The sequence below is a fragment of the Chionomys nivalis genome, chromosome 13 (assembly GCF_950005125.1).
Source record: "Chionomys nivalis chromosome 13, mChiNiv1.1, whole genome shotgun sequence".
NCBI classification, from domain to species: Eukaryota; Metazoa; Chordata; class Mammalia; order Rodentia; family Cricetidae; genus Chionomys; species Chionomys nivalis.
The window spans coordinates 64,778,770-64,798,055 of record NC_080098.1 but is presented as its reverse complement, the minus strand read 5'-3'; the positions used below and the strand labels follow the sequence as shown (position 1 = coordinate 64,798,055).

Here is a 19,286-nt window from a genome sequence, read left to right as displayed (position 1 = left end):
ATAAGACAAGCTCTAAGTGAAATGCAGGTCAGAGCAGCAAGCTCAGAAAAGGAGCTGAAAAAACATACACACCAGAATGAACTTGTTTAGGAGAGTTTTGACCAAGGTGGGTCTATGATCAGCCATTGAGGTAGGAAAGCAATTATGAGAGATATAGCATCCCACCAGAGATAGCTTGATGTGGCCTTGAACCTGGAGAGAGCCTTCCTTTCAGAACTCAGCAGCTGTATTAGGACCTGGTTTCTGGAGGGACAAGAAAGCTAGAGAACCTATGATCTACAGAAGGAAGAAAAGGGATACAAATAGGAAAGCAGGAAAGAAGTCAGTGTATCTAATTGCAGACAACATGAGGCTATGTTTAAAAGACCCTAGAGGACACACTTAAACTCATTCTTATTTTCTCTCCCCTCCTCAGATATGATTACTACTTTCAACAAAATTATAGGATACAAAAATCAACATATAGAAATCAGTAGTAGCCCTTTTTTGTATACCAATAATAAACTTTCCAGGAAAGAAATCAAATAAAAATACCTTTCACAATAACTTGGGGAGGAGGCCACAAATAAACCTAACCAAGAAGATAGGACTTCTTGTTTTCTACAATGAAAACATTGACAAAAACACTGGGAGATGGAAAACCTCCATGATTATAGGTTGGCAGAGTGAATACTGTAAAAATGATTGTTATGAAAAGTGCTCTATGGTTCAATGAAATCAACACTAAAACTTCAATTATTTTCTTCACAGAACTGGAAAAATAACTAAAACATTTATATGGAAGCACATGAAAATTCCTAATACCCAAAGCAATCCTAAGCAGAAAAAGCAGTGCTAAAGTCATAACAATGCCTCACCTCAGAGTATACTACAGAGCAATAGTAACAAAAACTTCATGATGCTGGGCACAAAAACAGACAAATAGAATAGAATCTGGAACCCAGAAATACGCTCGTAACACTACAGCCACTTAATTTTCAACATAGCTGTCAAAAGCATACATTGAAAAAAGCCTCTTTACATCCCATTACTTCCATTGGGAAATTATATTGCAGTGTTTGCTCATTTTTAGGACTTGGCTTCCCTTTGTTGCTTCTGTTTCTGATTTCTGAATCAGATCACATTGTGCTCTGTGCCATAAGCAGCAGCTCCTGGCTTTCTGAGAAAAGCAATAAATATTTTCAAATTGATTTGAGATGGAACTGTTTGAACATATGCATTTGGAAAACCACAGGGGCCCTGTTTCTTCAGGCAGGCTAAGACATGGACCAGCTCTGATCTCCTGTCACCTGACTAAGAAGAAACCAAGAGGAGGGGAACACACAGGGTAGGAGGTGGGCTTCATCCCCAGATGCTACCAAAGATAAAGTGAATTCTAGTTCAAAACCCTCTATGAGTGTCTGGTGTGGTGGTAAATGAGAAAGTTGGGCAGAAGAGAGAACTTGTTTTCTTTATGGGCATACTGTTTACTGTGTCATAGAAAAAGCAACTTTAGGTCTCTCACCCTGTCACCAGGAAGGTCAGAACCCAAGACACTGTAGCTCAACTAATAAAAACCCAGAGAAATATTGGGGTTCAAGCTGAAAGATCAGAGAAGCAAAGCAGTCAACCACTAGAGAGCTCTTACCTCTATGAAATCTTCAGACTGAAAGAGAACAAGTTCCTGTCTCATCCCGCCTTATATTCCTCTCTAGTGCTGGAATTAAAGGCGTGCACCAAAAGCACCTGGCCTCTATGGCTAAGTAGTGTAGCTTCTGAGATTAAAGGTGTGTGCCACCACTGCCTGGCCTATATGGCTGACTAGTGTGGCTGTTTTTATTCTCTGATCTTCAGACAAGTTTTATATGTTAGATCATAAACAAAATATCACTATAAGACACCTATAAGGTGTTCACGAGCTAGCTTGACACACCATCTTTCCTCCTCACAAAAAAATCAAGAAATCACTGTATCAAAGATTGTAGACAAACCTAGAAGAAATATAAACATGAAGGCCCCTTTTGAGGAACTTTTGCCCCCAAAACCTGAAGACTATTAAGTAGAAACAAATGGTTATAGAGACAAAAGAACTTCATCCTGGGGGTTGAGAACCACTTTGTAACAATCAAAAGGCACAGAAATGGCACCTGTAGTGGGGTGTTACAAGGAAAGAAAGTCCATTTTAGGCTTGTGGACTGCTGTTGACAGGTCAAACAGAGCTCCTGCTCCAAATATCCTTGAGTGTCCTGTGCCACCCCAATGGCTGCAGTAAGGGGTTGTACTTTGATGAGTCTTCCAGGGCCAGTTCCTAGAAGAAAACATGGAGAAAAGGGTATGGTTCACTCTAGACTTTGTCCACAGAACATGGTCTCAATCCCAAGGCAAGGGCCATCTCTAGCCTCTAGTTGGCAGATCTGAGTCTCAGGAGCATATAAACTGCCTAGAGTGACAGAGGCTCCTCCCAAGAAATACGCTTCAATGGACCGTGTTTTCTGAGTCCCTGCCTTCCGCACAAGGCTACAGTGACTCAAAGTGCTTTTTGGCCAAGGGGCCTCTGTACTTGTCAACAGCAACTGGAGCATTAGACCAGCACTGCGACCAAAGCCTGGGTTGTTCTTTCTTTGGGACCTCCAGTCAGGAAAGCCAGATCTTTGAATGCATAAAGAATTCAAGGACAAGCTAGAAAGTGAGGTAAAAAGAAAAGGGATAGTATGAGCTTCAGATTTTTCACATAGACTTCTAGAGGTGCACACCCCAGACAGGACTGTGGGCTTCTTAAGAGTCATACTAAGGTATCATTACAATGGCTACAGGAACGAATGATTCTGTGACTTTCTAAATTATACTGCTGAAGAGATATAAATTACAATAAAATTTAAAGATTAAGCAAAGTGCTAATATGGTTAAACTCAAAGCCACAAACATTTTGGCCCTAAGTAAGCATGGTTTTCAGCATCCATGTTTGAGATGTCTTTAGGAAGGCAAACTTTCTCACTAGTTCTGTTGAAGTTTCTTAGTCCTGAGACAGTGGGAAGTACAGTCTTAATCCCAGGATGCAGGGAAGCTTTCCCTTCCTCTGAATTCACCCTGTTTTCTGTCCTGCCTCTCACCCACTTTGGTGGTTTGAATAAGAAAGGTTGCCATAGTTATCTTGGTGTAACACTATTTGAGGAATAGGAGGTATGACCTTGTTGGGAATGGGCTTTGAGGTTTCCAAAGCCTATGCTAGGCCCAGTTCTCTCTCCCTGATGCCTGCAGATCGGGTTGTATAACTCTCAGCTATTTCTCCAGCACCATGTCTATGTGTCGCCATGCTCCCAGTATGGTGATAAGAGACTAAGCCTCTGAAACTGTAAGCAGCCCTAATTCAAGGTTATAAGAGCTGCCTTGATCATGGTGTCTTCACAGCAGCAGGACAATGGCCAAGACACCCACCTCATGAGCTCCACCACCGTAGCAATTATCAGTGAACATGTGTAATTGTACCAATGAGGTATCATTGTGGGTACTTGTGGTTGACTTTCAGGTCATTTTCATATATCTTTAAGTCCTTTGAGTTTTTTCAACTGTCCTTAGCCTGGAAGTCATACAGAGCTCATCCCAAAAGAGCATGAGATGTGACCTTCAGCCTGTAGTCTCATTTGTACAGTATTAGCTTAGCCTTTACTCTCCTTTACCCTAGTGCCACCAGCTGGTTGCTCGTGTTTACTTTATTGTTCTTATTAAAATTCCCCAAGTCTTTATTTTAAAAATGTTGTCACAATATACTCCAATATAGTAAATCTCTTCCAAATCTAAGCTCCTCCAGTTCTTCTGAAATAGATGGTGGAAGAGAGCAGCAGTGTGGAAGTAGGACCTATCCTTTGGGTTCTGCACTTGGAAAATGTTTGGCAACAATCCTTGATAAGGTTCCAAGCCATCTGCAGGGTTAGATGAAAAGACACACCTAGGCTGGGCAGGGTTCCCTGGAGCTTTGGGGTTTTGCTCATAACCTTGGTGCTGTGATGACATTATGACTGTCCTGGGTTCGTGGCCATGAGCCTGGAATAGAGATTGTTCTAGTTGTTTCCTTCTCTGGGCAACACTTAGTATATGTTTGTGAAGGCCCTAATACTGATGATAGGCAGTATTCATCATGGACCTCCTCTATTATTTTTGTGGATGGGTCTATCAGTTGTCCTGAGAGGATCTTTCTCAATGCCCTGCTTCCTTTCCTGATGACATCGGACCGCTGTTAAGAATTAGATGAGTGAGGTGAACCAGTGAGCAGCTGTGCCCCATTGATCTTACAACCCAGAAAACCTGGTACAGACTTTGTGCTTGGGCCACTGTTTTTGTATCTCAGATTACAGGACCAAGTTCAGGAAGTTAGGATAATATGATTGGAGGATATAATCTGACAACGAAGCTACTTCATTCAACTTTATTTGTATTGCTTCATGGAATGTTTACTTGAAAAAATACAGTTCTAGAGAAAATGGCTTAAAGTCCACGGATAGTCAGTCTTTCCATTCTTTATGCAGTCAAAGGACTCACACCCTCTGTACATCTGTCAGTCAGGGGCGGAGTCAGCACTTGAGGTATGTACTGTGCTTTCCCTTTGGGTGGTTGTGCTAATCTGAACATTTCCAAAATGGGCTTCTAATGCTGGAGGGGTTGGTTTGGTCAGTTCAGAAGACTATGGTGAGGGGATTTCTTCTCCAGAGTTCCTCTAGAATTGCTAAGCTTTTGCTTGCTATAGTGGCAGTCCAAAACACAGCACACAAGTGTGAGCCTGATCCACATGCCACACTGACTAAAAGGATCATGGTACCTGCCAGCCTTGCCTAGGCCCAGAGTCAGATGACTCTTGTCATGTGGATGCTACATTGTGTCCACTGTCAGTATTTAGAATTTTTTATTTGAAGTCAGTATCTTTCTTTGTCTCTGCACAAGTGACTTTAGAACCTCAGAGCTGCGGGTGAGGGACATCAGACTCTGGTGTTTGGGAAATGGTCAAACAAGAGGAGAAGAGTTGTCTTTAGGCAGGCACACTCTTTACCTCTCTCTCAGTTCTGTTGAAGCTTCTTAGTCTTGAGCCTGTGGATTCACCAACATGAAAAGAAGTGTCCACCAGAGATCATACCTGTTTGTAGCATCTGTGTGCAGAGACGGGTACAGAAATGGCTGTTGGTGTGTATGAGTGCGCCTTTCCTTACTCTCTCCACACAGAAGCTGTAGTGAAACTCTTAAGAACGAGGCTGTCTGGCTACTAATCCTATCAACTCCTTGGAGAGTTGCTTATTTCCACAACGGGGGTAGGGGTGCAACATGAGCCACAACCTATAACACCAGTTTTTTCCAATAAGAACTAAAGAGCAAGGCTGGACCGTGGTGGTGCACGCCTTTAATCCCAGCACTTGGGAGGCAGAGGCAGATAGATCTCTGTGAGTTTGAGGTCAGCCTAGGAGCAGGTTCTGACGGGAAAATGAGGACCATGGTAAATAATGATCCTAGCAAGCTATAGGTCATGAACAAGGGACTGGATGCTGCTACAGTTAGGAAGAAAGGTGGAGAGCCAGCCCCCAGGGCAGAAACATCAGAAACAGAACGCCTCTCCTGGCTGCCCTCATAGTGGTTGCTATTGCTTCTGGGTGCAGTAGTAGAGCCAAAATGAACCACAGGTGCCAGCTGCTACACCTAAGCCATCAAGATGTAATATAGGGTTTGTGTTGGGGTCTGAAGGGAACAAGGAGAGGGGACACTATGGGCAGCTGAGACATTGGAAGGGGACATGTTCTGACTTGAGCAGTTCAGAGTAAGTGTCCTTGAGGGAAGCACTGTGTGTGCAGGGTGAGGAAGAGTATGAAGGCAGCAGTTCCATGTCCACATGCAGTTTCTGTCAACTCAAAACTATTTCAAATTAAACAACAGCTGCTGCTGCTGCTGCTGCTGCTGCTGCTGCTGCTGCTGCTGCTGCTGCTGCTGCTGCTGCTGCTGCTGCTGCTGCTGCTGCTGCTGCTGGTGGTTTAAAAGTGATTTCTCAAAGTTACCCAGCCAACAAATGACTAAGCTGGGAACCAAGGCCCATGATCCCTAGCAGAGAGGCTGTGCTGGCCTCCTAGGATCCCAGCAGTCACCATGGCCTAAGTGGGACTCTATCAGAACTCCATTGTCAGTCATCTTGACTGCGGTTTAAATCTGCATTTGCTTTTTAGCCAGGGAAGCTCCTTTCCTGCCATATTCTTATTTGGTTACCTTTATTTGTTGGTCATTTAAAAGTGGATTGTTTGTCCTTCGTTTTCAGACAGTGCCAGTCCAGGCTAGCATTAAACGTGTAATCCAGGTGGTAGGAAGGCTAAGATTATAGGTGTGTATCACTACATCCAGCTGTTGATCCAGTAGTTGTAGTTTTGTTGTTTTTGTTTTTCAAGACAAGGTTTCTCTGTGTAGCCCTGGCTGTCTTGGAACTAACTCTGTAGTTCAGGCTGGCTTTGAACTCACAGAAGTCTGCCTGCCTCTACTTCCTGAGTGCTGAGATTAAAGATGTATGCCACCACTGCCCAGCATAAATATTCTTTACACATCTTCTTGTTAATGATTTCACTCGGTCTAAGGCAGCCCTGTCTTCACAATGACTTTTTAAGAGTTTCCAGTTATGATGAAACCAGCTTACCAGAGACAATTTTGTGTCTCCTGTACTCACTGCTTTCACTCTGTAACTGATACATCTCTGGCGGATCTTCTCCCATGGCTCTTCAGGTTTACGTCTGACTCATCCATTCACTTAAACTTTTGTGTATGTATAGTGTGAGGCAGGCTGAGATTCCTTTTTATATGAAGATGCTCCCTTGTCCTAGCATCAGTCCCTGAGAAATTAAGAGCGTAATGACCATAGTAGAAGCTTACTGAGCATGTGTCTCTTTGTAAAAGGCCAGCTTTCAAAATAGTGAGTGACTGAAATGTAAACAGAGCCAGGAAAATGAAAAGGAAGCAAAAGGACTCAATAGTTGGTTCTGGAATGGTTTACAGGCCAGAGGATAAAGTTGGTCTCCTTTCTCATAGAACATAACAAAAGTTTGCCAAAGAGCTAATTTTAAGAATCATATATAAATATGGCCTTGGGAATGGTGCATTTGGTAAAGTACTTGTTGTACGAATATGAGGACCCAGAACACACATTCTTTTAAAAAATGTGGTGGCACACGCCTTTAATCCCAGCACTTGGGAGGCAGAGGCCAGCCTGAATTAGTTCCAGGACAGCCAGAGCTACACAAAAATACCCTGTCCACGAACCATCAGCATTTGCAACTCTAGGCCTAGGGAATCTGAATGCCCTCTCCTGACCTATATGGACATCAGGCATGCATGTGGTACACACATGCAAGCAAAACACCCATACACATAAATAAAAAATAAATCTGTTTTTTAAAAGCTGCACATAGCCGGGTGGTGGTAGCGTACACCTTTAATCCCAGCACTCGGGAGGCAGAGACAGGAGTCTGTGAGTTCGAGGCCAGCCTGGTTTACAGAATGAGTGCTAGGACAGGCCCCAAAGCTACAGAGAAACCCTGTCTCAAAAGTAAACAAATAAGTAAATGATTAAAATAAAAAGTTGAACATGTGTGGTAGTACACACTTGTAATCTCAGCACCGTGGAAGCAAAAACAGCAGGATCCCTGGAGCCTGCTTGCCAACATAGCCAGCTAGCTAAATGGCGATCACTAAGTCTCAGTGAGACTCTACCTCAATAAACAGTATGGAAAGCATAATTTTTGTTTGTGTGTTTGAGTACATGCATGCCACAGTCCACAGCTTTCAGAAGTTAGTTCTCTCTACCGTTCTCTCAGAGATTGAAGTCAGGTATCTGTACCCACTGACTCATCTTTCCAGCCTTCACACTCAAAACTCAATCAAGTTACACTGCTAAAGAAAGTAGGGCGGGATCTGGTAGTGAACACCTGTAATGCAATGTAGCACTAGAGAGTGAGACCTTGTCTTGAAAAATAGGAAGGAAAAAGGAAGGTGGGAGATAATTCTGATGAACATGTACTCACTCCATAAGTGGATACTAGCTGAAAAGCAAAGGATAACAAGCCTATACCACGACCCTAGAGAAGCTAAGTAACAAGGTAAACCCTAAGAGAAACATATATAGATCCCCCTGGGAAGGGGCAATAGACAAGATGTCCTGACAAAATTGGGAGCATGGGAGTAGGGGGAGAACTTGAGCGAAGGAGATAGTCAAGATGGGAGAAGGGCAGAGACCAAGAGCAAGGATAGAGATATTTTGATTGAGGGAGCCATTATGGGGCTAGAGCGATAATTTTTGAGTGTCATATATCTGAGAAGTGACTCTAGAATATTGCCCCACAGCTGATAGGATTATTTCAAAGAATTTTTGGTAGGTAATAGTTGGCAAAGATGTAAAGAAATCAAAACCTAGCTGCTAAAGGAATAGAAAAGGAAATCCTCGACCAGTAAAGTTTAGTAGCTCATCCAGTGGCTAACAATGCAATCAATCACATTACTTGGCAGCTTTCCTGAGGTGTATAACCAAGAGAAATGAAATTAGATGTTCAGTTCCAGGACAGGCTCCAAAGCCACAGAGAAACCCTGTCTCGAAAAACCAAAAAAAAAAAAAAAAAAAAAGAAATTAGATATTCACACAAGATGCATACAAGAAGCTGGAAAGATGATGGCTCAGTGGTTAAAAGTGTGTAGTGTTCTTTTAGAGGACCCGGTTGGTTCCTAGCAGTCCTATCAGATGGCTCAAAACTACCTGTAACTCCAGTCTCCACAGGTACCTACATACATACATATGAGTAAACACATACACATCATTTGAACTAAAATAAACTCCTTTAATCCCAGCACCTGTGGGGCAAAAGCAGGCTGATCTGTGTGATTTCAAGGCCAACCTCGTGTATATAATGATTAGTTCCAGGCCAGACAGAGCTATGGTATGAAACTGTGTTTCTAAATAATGATAGAGCCAGACATGGGAGACCTTTAATCACTCTGGAAGCAGAGACAAATGGATATCTCTGAGTATGAGGCCATCATGATCTACATAGTGAATTCCAGGGCAGCCAGAACTATATAGACTCTGGAAAAAAAAATAATAATAATGGTAATGTTTAGACCGTGAATGTGCTCATAGTATTATTTCTAGTAGGCCAATGGTAAAAACAAACCATGTATCTATTGGTTAATAAACAGATACAGTGTAGTAATTTGTCTATATAATATTAACTGGCTATTTAAGGTGGTGAGTAAGCCTTGAAAATATATTAAATAAAAGCCTGTCACACACACACACACACACAAAAAGTTCATACTATAGGGTTCTACTTGTCTAAAATGTCCAGAACAGGAAATCGGTAACAGAAAATATGTTAGTGTTCATCTAATTCTGTGCTGGAGACAACACATAAAGGCAGTTTCTTTACAGAGTAATGAAAACATTTGGGAACTAGAAAATGGTAGAGTTGTACCACCTTGGGCATATACTAAAATTGTGTGTTCTAGTTGTTTTAATATGCTATATTTGTGCATTTTGGTGAATTATGGTTTTTTTAATCATTCAGTTGTTCAGGCATAATCTTTTGAAGTCAAGATGAACTGACATCTGTGGATGCCCAAACTGTCCATAGAAAATTGCTATTGGCTCCCACGGAAACATAGTAGAGGGGAGGTGATATTGTCACTCTTTTACAGTATTGAGCCAGTATGGCTGCAGCATAGCACAGGCAGCCTTACAAAGCTCTGTTAAAATATAGCTCATCTGCACTCCAGTCAGCCAGTGCCTCAGTACCCTGGGTGTGAAATGGCTGGATGGCCAGCACCCCACCTCATCTCTATCATAAACACCAGGGTTTTGCTTTGTTTTTCCATGCAAATTCCTCCATATGGCACCCAGCTGAGTAAACACAGACTCAGCATTCCTCAGTGGCACTCAGGCCCAGCACTCCTGAAGAGCTTGAGGCCCTGGGGTGGAAGCACAGGAGCCAGCTGGTTAGTATGCATGAGGCCCCTCTAATAGCCACCTCCATAACTCAGCCTTCCCCAGACAGGCTTCTATTATCCTCTATACAGCAGAGCTTCTGGTGACATGCAAAACACACCTATGCACTAGACAGAGCATGTCCAAGATTGTCCTTCCAGAGCCAGGCCAGGTGTTTCCCATGTCTGGGCCTTGGCTTTATTGATGGAAAAAATGTGTTGCTTGCAGATCGGGTGGATGGTTTCTGATGAACATTTTTATTGTCTTACTGGTTTTCATGGAACACACTCTAAGATACAATGTGGACATGACTGCCTTTTCAGACCATGATTAACTCCTCCCTGCCTACTTAGTCCTTCCTTTTCAAAGTCAAATACAGTGAATCTCAAGTTTCCTGTCACTCTTAAAACTAGCTGATTGCAGTTGGGAGGTGGCAGTGCATACCTTTAAGCCCTGTGCACTCAGAAGAGGCAGAGCCAGGTAGATTTCAAGTTTGAGGCCAGCCTGGTCTATAAAGTGAGTTCCAGGAGAGCCAGGGCTACACAGAGAAACCCTGTCTGGACAAATAATAAAAACAAAAACTAGCTGGTCTCCGTCTTCAGGATCACTTTACATAGTTAGTTTGGTCATTTATCACAGCTCTTCTGCCTTCCCCTCAAAAGTCTCCTATGCCTTTGTCATTAAGAATGGCACTTCTGGAGCTGGAGAGATGACTCAAAGGGTAAAAGCACTGGCCACTCTTCCAAAGGACCCAGATTCAATTCCCCACACCCACATGGCAGCTCCCAACTGTCTATAACTCCAATTCTAGGGGATCCAGCACCTCACACAGACCAATTGTTAAACTGGTAAAACACCAATTTACATAAAATAAAAATAAATTATTTAAGGGAAAAAAAAAGAATGGCCCTTGAATTAGTGATTGTAATAAGGTTGCTGTTCTTGGGGTCTAGTCAGGCTGTCAGCTTTTAATTCCTTCCCACTCTTCACTTTGTTCTAGAGTTGATCAGGCAAGGAATAAAGCTGGCTAAATGCAGCAACCTTAACTTACATGGAAGAAGCTTTTGCAGTCCCCAGCTTTCCAGAAATACGTTTGAATGCCTGCCCTCTGCCTGATGTCAGTATTGCTGTCTACATTATAAAAGCTAAGAGTATACTTTTTAGTGAAAGCATCTAATTTGTCTTCCTTTTACTCATGTGGCAGAGGGGCCTATGGAATGGAGATCAGTTCCCTCCTGCTTGGAGGCCAAGCCTCAGGCCCCACCTTGGAGCCAGCCCAAGCCCCAGTACTCCCTTGAGCCTCATGTGCTGCTGCCAAGCAGAGTCTGGAAGCTGAACTGCCACGTTCACACACAACTCCTTTACATTCCTCAAACAGTTGTTATTAATTTAGAAGAGCCTGAGGTTTAAACATCAACCAATACTTTCCACGGAAATCACTTAGGTATACATTTTTCTCCTAAAAACTTGTCTTGCTGAAATTAGTAATTATCTGTAAAGTACACCAGTCCACCCCAGCTTTGGTGTCTGGATGTGCTGTTGGTAGCTGCACGCATAGATGCTGGCAGCCTTGGCTTTCCATGCCAGAAGTGGCTTACCCAGAAGTAAGTCTTCTCTTAAGGGTTGTAATACATCTTTGTCCCCATGAAACCTTATTTGATGGACCCAGACTGCTTTAATCCAGCCAGTCTCTACAGTCCTAGAAGGATCTGCCCCAAGTCCCAGCCCTAGCCTATGGTGACAGTGGCTCTCTGTCTGCCCCGGGAACAGCTGCACCTTACAGTCCTTGCTTGACTTAGGTATCACCTGGGAAGCATCTCTTCTTCAGGCACTGAGGGGATACATGGAAGGACCTTTCAGGGGTGGTCTTGAGGCCTAAAATCTCATGATGAGGGCAACTTCGAGTTTGTTCTTCATCCTCTAACCCTATAGTCTCTTTTCACAAGAGCAGACAACAAGGCCACTGCTATGTACATCAGTTATATCTGTCTTTCATTCAAATACCTGGAAAACAAACTTTGTCATGGTGAATATAAATGAGTATATCAGTTCTAATATGCTAGAGCCTCCTAGGTTTTGCTGTGGAAAACTAGCATGCAGACATGTCCAGAGCAGTCATACTATCTAAGGAAATCATACCTACCTAGAAATCTGTGATATTCAACCCATTCCTGTTCTCTATAGACATTAACACTGCAACCAGGGAGCCTGATACCTCTACTACAGTATGGGCAGCTGGGTGGGGCCTGGCTCATGTTAAGGATTCGAGCAGAAGCTTATCTGGGTGAGTTGTGAGGATGGACAGGTTGGTGCATCTGCTGAAGCAGGATAGCAACCAGTACCCACATGAGCCTCAACTCAAAAGGCTTTGCTGACACGGAATAAGTCTCCATTGTACAAAGCCCTTTAGACACTTGCTTGAGGGCTGTGGTGCTCATCCAAGTCCTGAGGCAAGGAGTCATCCCAAGTGGTAGGCAGGCAGAAATAGAATGAAATTGAAAATGAAGCTGTACAGTGATATTGTGAGATCTCAGGAAAGGGATAGCCATGAGCTCCTGGGGTGGCAAAATAGGTAAGGACAGGAGTGGGCACCAGCGAATAGCACATAGAACACTTTCATCTCAGGCTTCAGAATGTTTCTCCTGGTTTTCAGGATGCTATTTCTTCTAGATGGATCAGACTGTAAACCATTTATTTTCACATGCAGGAGAAGTATCCAGATAGTGTGTACCTCTCAGAGGGCACCTGTTCCCACTGCATGGAGATCCACAGTGCCAGACAGCCAGGGTAAGTCTGTGCAGCAAGAGGTTCTGGGACCAGAACTGTCCATAAGAGAGGCTAAGAAATTACCTAAGGAAGACCAAAGAGTATCCCATGGATAAATAGGTGGAGTCACAGCAGATACCCAACAGTGGGCAGATGGACTGCTATGTAGCCATGAAGGGAGAGAGAAGGTAGGAAGGAGTGCAGGGCTGGAGGAGCTAAATGCTGGCCTTGGGCAGCAAGGGCCTTTGTATATGTATAGCCAAGAAGGTAGAGGTAGGTAGGTAGGTGTGTGTGTGTGTGTGTGTGTATCTGCTGGTATGACAGAGGCAGAAGCAGGAAGCCAGGTCACCAGAGCCTCAGAGAAGCCAAAATAAACAGGTGCAGTTCTACACTGGGCACCTAAGACTCTTGGCAGCACTCGCCCACAGCCACTGTCACTCCTGCTTTCCTTCTTCTGCCTTGGTGCTTACAAATGTGCCTGCATGTTCTTCAGGACCCAGATCCTTACACAGGCTGCTGGAGCTGGCCTTTGTCATGGGGCTGTAGTTCACTTCTCATGCCTCATCCTCTAGTGTGAAGTTCTGACTGTATTCCTTGGGTCCTGAGGGTTTGGGCTTTTCATTTGTTTCTCCTGCCATATGGAACATGGGCTGCTCCTAGAATAAGAAAATTCCAACCATGAAAAAAGCGTGTGCAGATTTCTAACCATTTTAGAGATCATTTTCCAGGAACATCCTGTTGCCTGTCCCATTAATTATCACATTGGTGTTTGCCATGGTGTGGGTACAAAGTGTTGCTATGGCCCAAGTTTCCAAATTGTCCCACAGAACTATCATACACTTTCCTACACAGTTTCCTCTTTGGGGAGAAATCTTTAGGAGAAGGTGATCCTGGCCAGCAGAAACCACATGCTCAGAGGCTAATCTTTCCAAATTCCAAAAGCACCAAATATTGCCTTTTTCCAGGTTTGAACTGGTGATTGTTTGGAAGATACAAATAGATGAGGAAGGGAAGGTTTTTCCGAAGTTGGATCTTCTCACCAAAGTCCCAGAGCGAGGTAGGACTCCATGTTTACAGGCACCCTTTCCAGAAGACTTCTCAGTATACCCAACAAAGCCATCTGAGTGACTTATCTGGGTTTACATGGGAAGAATCAAAAGTTGAAACTGTCATTAATGTACTTTGTAGATCACCTTTTGAAATACTTCAATCAGTAACCACCAAACAGCACATGAAAGGACTATTGTCCTGAGGCCTTGCAGACGTGTGGAGTAAGGCATTTTCTCTGCCTCAAAAGTTACTGGTGACAGCACTCTTTGGTCTTCTCCACCCTGTCTCTAGGGCATCCCACTGTGTGGCTTTTGGGGGGAAAAGATCTTATTAGACAGGCACTATAAGGTTTCTTACCAGGTGTGTTTTCTTCACAGCCCTGGAGCTGGACAAGAACAAGATCATAGAAACTGCTCCTCTGAGTTTCCGAAGCCTACTAGGAGTACTTGGAATTGAAGCTGCTCTTGACAGTCTGATAAAATTGCTTTGTGTAGAAAATGACTAGTTCCCTACATGCTGGCAAGCATGTAGGAATAAGATGCTCAGCTGAGGAACATGTGATCTATGCTACATATGAACATTTGCTCTTTTTCCAATGAGAAACCACATCCTTCAAACATGCTTTTGTGTGCTTTAGTGGTAAATTACACAGAACTCTCATAGCATAGAAATAAAGCTTTTCAGATTTTTTTTTAGATTTTTTTTTTTTTTTTTGATTTTCAAGACAGGGTTTCTCCATAGCTTTTGGTTCCTGTCCTGGAACTAGCTCTTGTAGTCCAGGCTGGCCTCGAACTCACAGAGATTCACGTGCTGGGATTAAAGGCGTGCGCCACCACCGCCCGGCGCTTTTCAGATATGATAAAAGCAACATGCATAATTCTTTGAACAAGTAAGTTTAACGTTTGAGAAAATGTTCCAAAAATGGCTGTTCGTTCTCAAACAAGTGTAGAATAGCTATGCCTCCAACCTCACATCAAGATGGCCCAAGGCAGCATGGGACACGTTCCAGTCCAAAGCCACCCACCTTGTCTGCATAGCAACATCTCCCAGAAGTCCTGACACTCTTCCTGGTTCCCACAAAACTAGAACTGTTTGACAGTGATGACTGCATTGTTCCTTTCACTGGGAACTTCCCTGAAGACACACCCGCAGTCTGAGTGTGGTACAGGACTATAACACTAGCACACAACAGCAACCCAAGTTTAAAGCCCACGCTGGCTACATCGTGAGCCACTGTCTCGGAAAACAAAGGCTAAAGTGTACCTCTATAGTAGAACAGTTGCCCAACATGGACAAGGCCCCAGCACCACAAAAGAACTACCCAGTCTAAGGCTGTATCATCTCAGACACAGAACTAACATTTGGTGAGTGCCTTTTTTTTTTTAATATTTATTTATTATGTATACAATATTCTGTCTGTGTATATGCCTGAAGGCCAGAAGAGGGCACCAGACCCCATTACGGATGGTTGTGAGCCACCATGTGGTTGCTGGGAATTGAACTCAGGACCTTTGGAAGAGCAGGCAATACTCTTAACCTTTGAGCTATCTCTCCAGCCTGGTGAGTGCCTTCATTACCTGTTGTTATGCTGCCAACATGACGGGTTAGTGTGGGCATCCTGAACTAAGCAGAGCACATCAGAACATGATTAGACAGGGCAATGGTGGCACATGCTTTTAACCTAAACAGATACAAAAGAAAAAGGCAGAGTCGAAGAGCTGCCAGGAGCCGCTGGAGAAGCAAGATGTAAAGTAACAAGCCACGAGTTTCATGGTAAAATATAAACTAATAGAAATTGGTAATTTAAGCCGGGCAGTGGAAGGAAGAAGAGCTAATTAATAATAAGCCTGTGCTAACAAGCCAAACAGCTTATAATTAATATTAAGTAAGTCTCAGAGTGGTTATTAGGGAACTGGTAGACAGTAGAGAAACTCCAGTTACAGATCTGTGAGTTCAAGGCCATCCTGGTCTACAAAGCAAGTTCTAGGACAGCTAGTTATACAGGGAAACCCTGTCTCAAAAAAATAAATAGGCAGTGGTGGCCCATGCCTTTAATCCCAGCACTCGGGAGGCAGAGGCAGGTGGATCTCTGTGAGTTCAAGGCCAAAAGAAAAAAAAGGAAAAGAAAAATAAGCAAGTAAAAAAAAACATGGTTGAGTTTTTACATCAGCAAGGTGCTCCTTCCATGTTCTTTACCCCCAGGATAGGTTGTTTGTTTCTATCCACCTATCTTTAGCCTCTTGCTAAATAGTAATTCTCCAAGAGAGACTAGTGTTTCAGCAGTAAAAGTTTTGTTCCCTGAGAGCCTGGGACCCACCCTGAGATCAGTACTGTGGTTTCAGGCGTAACACCTCCACCACACACATGCACACATACACATGGCTAGTCTACCTCCAAACCAGTCAACACTGAGTCAAAACAAAACTGAAGGCTGATTTCCCCTGCACATCTGGAGTCATGGGAACATGACCTTCAAGCACATGACTCAAGTGAATGCTATAAGCACATATCCCAGCATATAACCAGTCAAAAGAAAGCCAAGGATCCAAAAGTACAAGTACCTGAGTGTTCAATAGTTAAAATATTAGGACAGAATTTAATAAACTCTATAGGAGGTCGCTTGATCAAACAAGTATAATTCTCAAATTATCACAAAATTTCCCACAAAAACTTACAATCAGCAAAATATTTTCTTCATTTTTCACGTAGCATTTTCATACAGGTCCATGGTTTTTATTACTATGTTACAATAAGCCTTCATTTGTCTCTCAAAAGGATGATATAAATAATCAGTCTGTACAGCCTACCATAGGATAAAAAAAAAAATGAAGCCAAAACTCCCAATGATTTCATAGCAGCCAGGCACACTTTTGGTGACCCTAATAAGAATCCTCAGTGCCAGCCAGGAGCCTTCTATAGCCCTGATGAAAACAGCAAGGCCCTAGACCCACATACCCAACATGTCCCAGAGCTAACCCCGGGATAAATGTGGTTTAGGAGGAAGGGAACCTTGTTCCTCAACCACCCAAGACACCAGAGTGCCAGGAGAATCCAGGCTGTCAGGCACACCCACCCAGCCAACCACAGCAGCTCTGAGTTACAGCTCTGCTTCCAGCCTCTACAGCAGCAATTTCAGGTAGGAAAGAACGCCTCAACTCCCCCTAGAGTTAAAATCATAATGAAGAATTTAAAAACAACAACAAAAAAGCAATGCTCATGCGAGTGGTGTCCATCCTGACCTGAGTCTTATGTTCCCTGCTGCTGCCCCTTTACAAAGCCGTGGGCTTCAGTACCTCCACAGGGACCTGAGTCTAAACCACTCAGAACCGATGTCTGCACTAACCCCTGACCGCTCTGCAGCAGGGAACTACCCAATGCCTGTGTTGATGTGTGATTTGCATTGAAAATGTAACCAGTTAACAGCTGGGAAAGTTCCAGTAGTATCCATGTTTTCTTGAAAATCCAAACGGTAAGATACTCGTGACAATTCAAGTTTTTTATGTCAAGAGTCTGGTGGTAGGAGATCCAAACCTTGGGTCTTAATAATAAGGCTTTTTGCATTAGAGAATTAGACGTGAGCTCTGCTTGGAAGAACTATCCAGGATGTTTTCCTGGGGTTAACGGACACTTCCACTCTTAAGAAAACAGATGGCTTGCTGGGACACAGCACTCACGTCCTACATTCCTTGTCCTAGAAGACTCTAGTGCTCTTCAATTCCTTGTCTCTGAGAGGCAGTCTAACCTCAGCAGGGGTTAAAAGCAAAAACATTCACAGTCAAGTCACCCAACACAACCAAAAATAGCTCTGTCATTCAACTTTCACATTCAAGTTTCAAAGACACCGCAGAGGAAAAAGTTAGACCTTGTGGAGAACTAATGTGCAATCTTCACGTTCCTTGAACCGAGTCGACCTCACAGTGTCATCTTTGGCATGCACAGTCTTTGAGTAATAGTTGACGATCTTGCTGTCCAGTTTATACTGGTGAGGAATGCTCTCATAGGGCTTGAGGTCGAGGTCCAGTACAGACACAGAGAAGGCCAACTGGGACCTTGATGAAGGGATAACAGGCCTCTGGTCAGAGCTGCAAGTAACAAGAGAATTTCAGATTACACAGACCCTCAGGCCCTCCCAGCCCAGCTTTCAGAGCACCCATTCTGTGTCTGTATGCATCTACTGTCTGGGCAGCTTCAAACACTAGCACAGGTAAGTAAGTGACTGCTAGGCCACAGGCCAGTACACTATGTCTATGTCTGGGAAGAAGGTTTAAAAGAACCGAAGGTGGAAAAGTCATTATGTGGAATGCGTGAGTGATATTCCCCATGTTCCAGTGGTATTAACGAATGCTGGAAAAGAAAAGTCACTTTATTGTGAGCCAAGTATTACAAAACCTAAGAAAAAGTAAAGAGTAGATCAGGCTGTGCGACAGCCAGCTGGATGGCTGCTGAGAACAGACTCTCTTTATGTGCTTTCCCGTTGCTGCTGAGAACCACTTCCTTTGTGCTTTTCACATTTGGAGAGCAAGCAGTTCTGTGTTAACTCTCAAGTCACATCTTCAATGCTTTTTTTTTTCCCTCAGGGCTTTTGTGGATTTTATAAACATCAGAAAGTCATGTGCTTTTAACAATATGAGCACTGACTTGAAAACCTTTTCAGAATAACTTTAAACCTGATACTGAGGTTGCGGTGTATCCAACTGTTCTGAAAACACAGTACATAGCATTCATACTCCTGCCTGAATGGCATCTAATCCCAGGCTGGCACAAGAGAACTGTTGGGGAGTTCTGGTTCCTCCATGCTTACTACTCTTGTACACTTAGAAATCATTAAAAACAAGACAGACAAAATAAGCTTCAAAAACTCCTGAGTTGGAAGAACAAACACTGACATACATGGGCCTGTTCTAAAGTACACTAAAGCCTTGATCCTCATTTGTTGCTCCAGAATCCTGTTTATAGGGAAAAAAATTGAGTTTGGCTCGATCACAGGTCTGACAACTGACCACAAGCTCCAGAACAGTCAAGGACACAGGCCAGTGTACACTAGCCCCTTAAAACTGAAAAGTCTGTCTCCTTCAGGCTATATGGCAAAAACTCAGCAAAAGCCAGGGCACAGTCATCCCCTACCCTACTGCCATGACCACATCCCTATCCCTGTAGTAGCCCTAGAAACTGGTACTGGAATGATCTGGGGGCTGGAGCTGCTGTCTTCACCTTGATAGCTGTTCTCCAAGACACTAACCAGATTTGAGGGAGGCCAGGAGATACACAGTGAAGCCAAAGCGCATGTTTGTAATAGACTTGGCAGGGTTTAGGGACAAGTAGCAATGAGAACTTCCCTGGTAGTTCCAAACTCTTCAAAAGCCTGGAGCAACAGGAAGGTAACAGAAACAAATAGCAACCACAGATGCTTGTGGACTATACATTAAAATTCAGGGATATAAATTCAGCCTTGGGTTTACTATGCATTTTAGGATGAACTCAGTCCTAATTTATCTCTGGTTTTCCT

The 19,286-nt window shown here is 43.4% G+C and overlaps 2 protein-coding genes across 2 annotated transcripts in view; one reads left to right on the top strand and one right to left on the bottom strand.

The window, feature by feature from the left end:
• Window positions 1–14,418, top strand: part of Cenpp (centromere protein P) — a 196,844-nt gene extending 182,426 nt beyond the window's left edge. Inside the window, exons 6-8 of the mRNA XM_057787187.1 lie at window positions 12,672–12,751; window positions 13,696–13,787; window positions 14,158–14,418. Of these exons, the coding sequence (XP_057643170.1) occupies window positions 12,672–12,751; window positions 13,696–13,787; window positions 14,158–14,285 (300 nt within the window). The 3' untranslated portion in view covers window positions 14,286–14,418. The remainder of the gene's footprint in view (window positions 1–12,671; window positions 12,752–13,695; window positions 13,788–14,157) is intronic.
• A 1,957-nt stretch (window positions 14,419–16,375) lies between these two features.
• Ippk (inositol-pentakisphosphate 2-kinase) overlaps window positions 16,376–19,286 on the bottom strand; it is a 45,371-nt gene continuing 42,460 nt past the window's right edge. Inside the window, exon 13 of the mRNA XM_057787495.1 lies at window positions 16,376–17,862. Coding sequence (XP_057643478.1) covers window positions 17,637–17,862 — 226 coding nt within the window. The 3' untranslated portion in view covers window positions 16,376–17,636. The remainder of the gene's footprint in view (window positions 17,863–19,286) is intronic.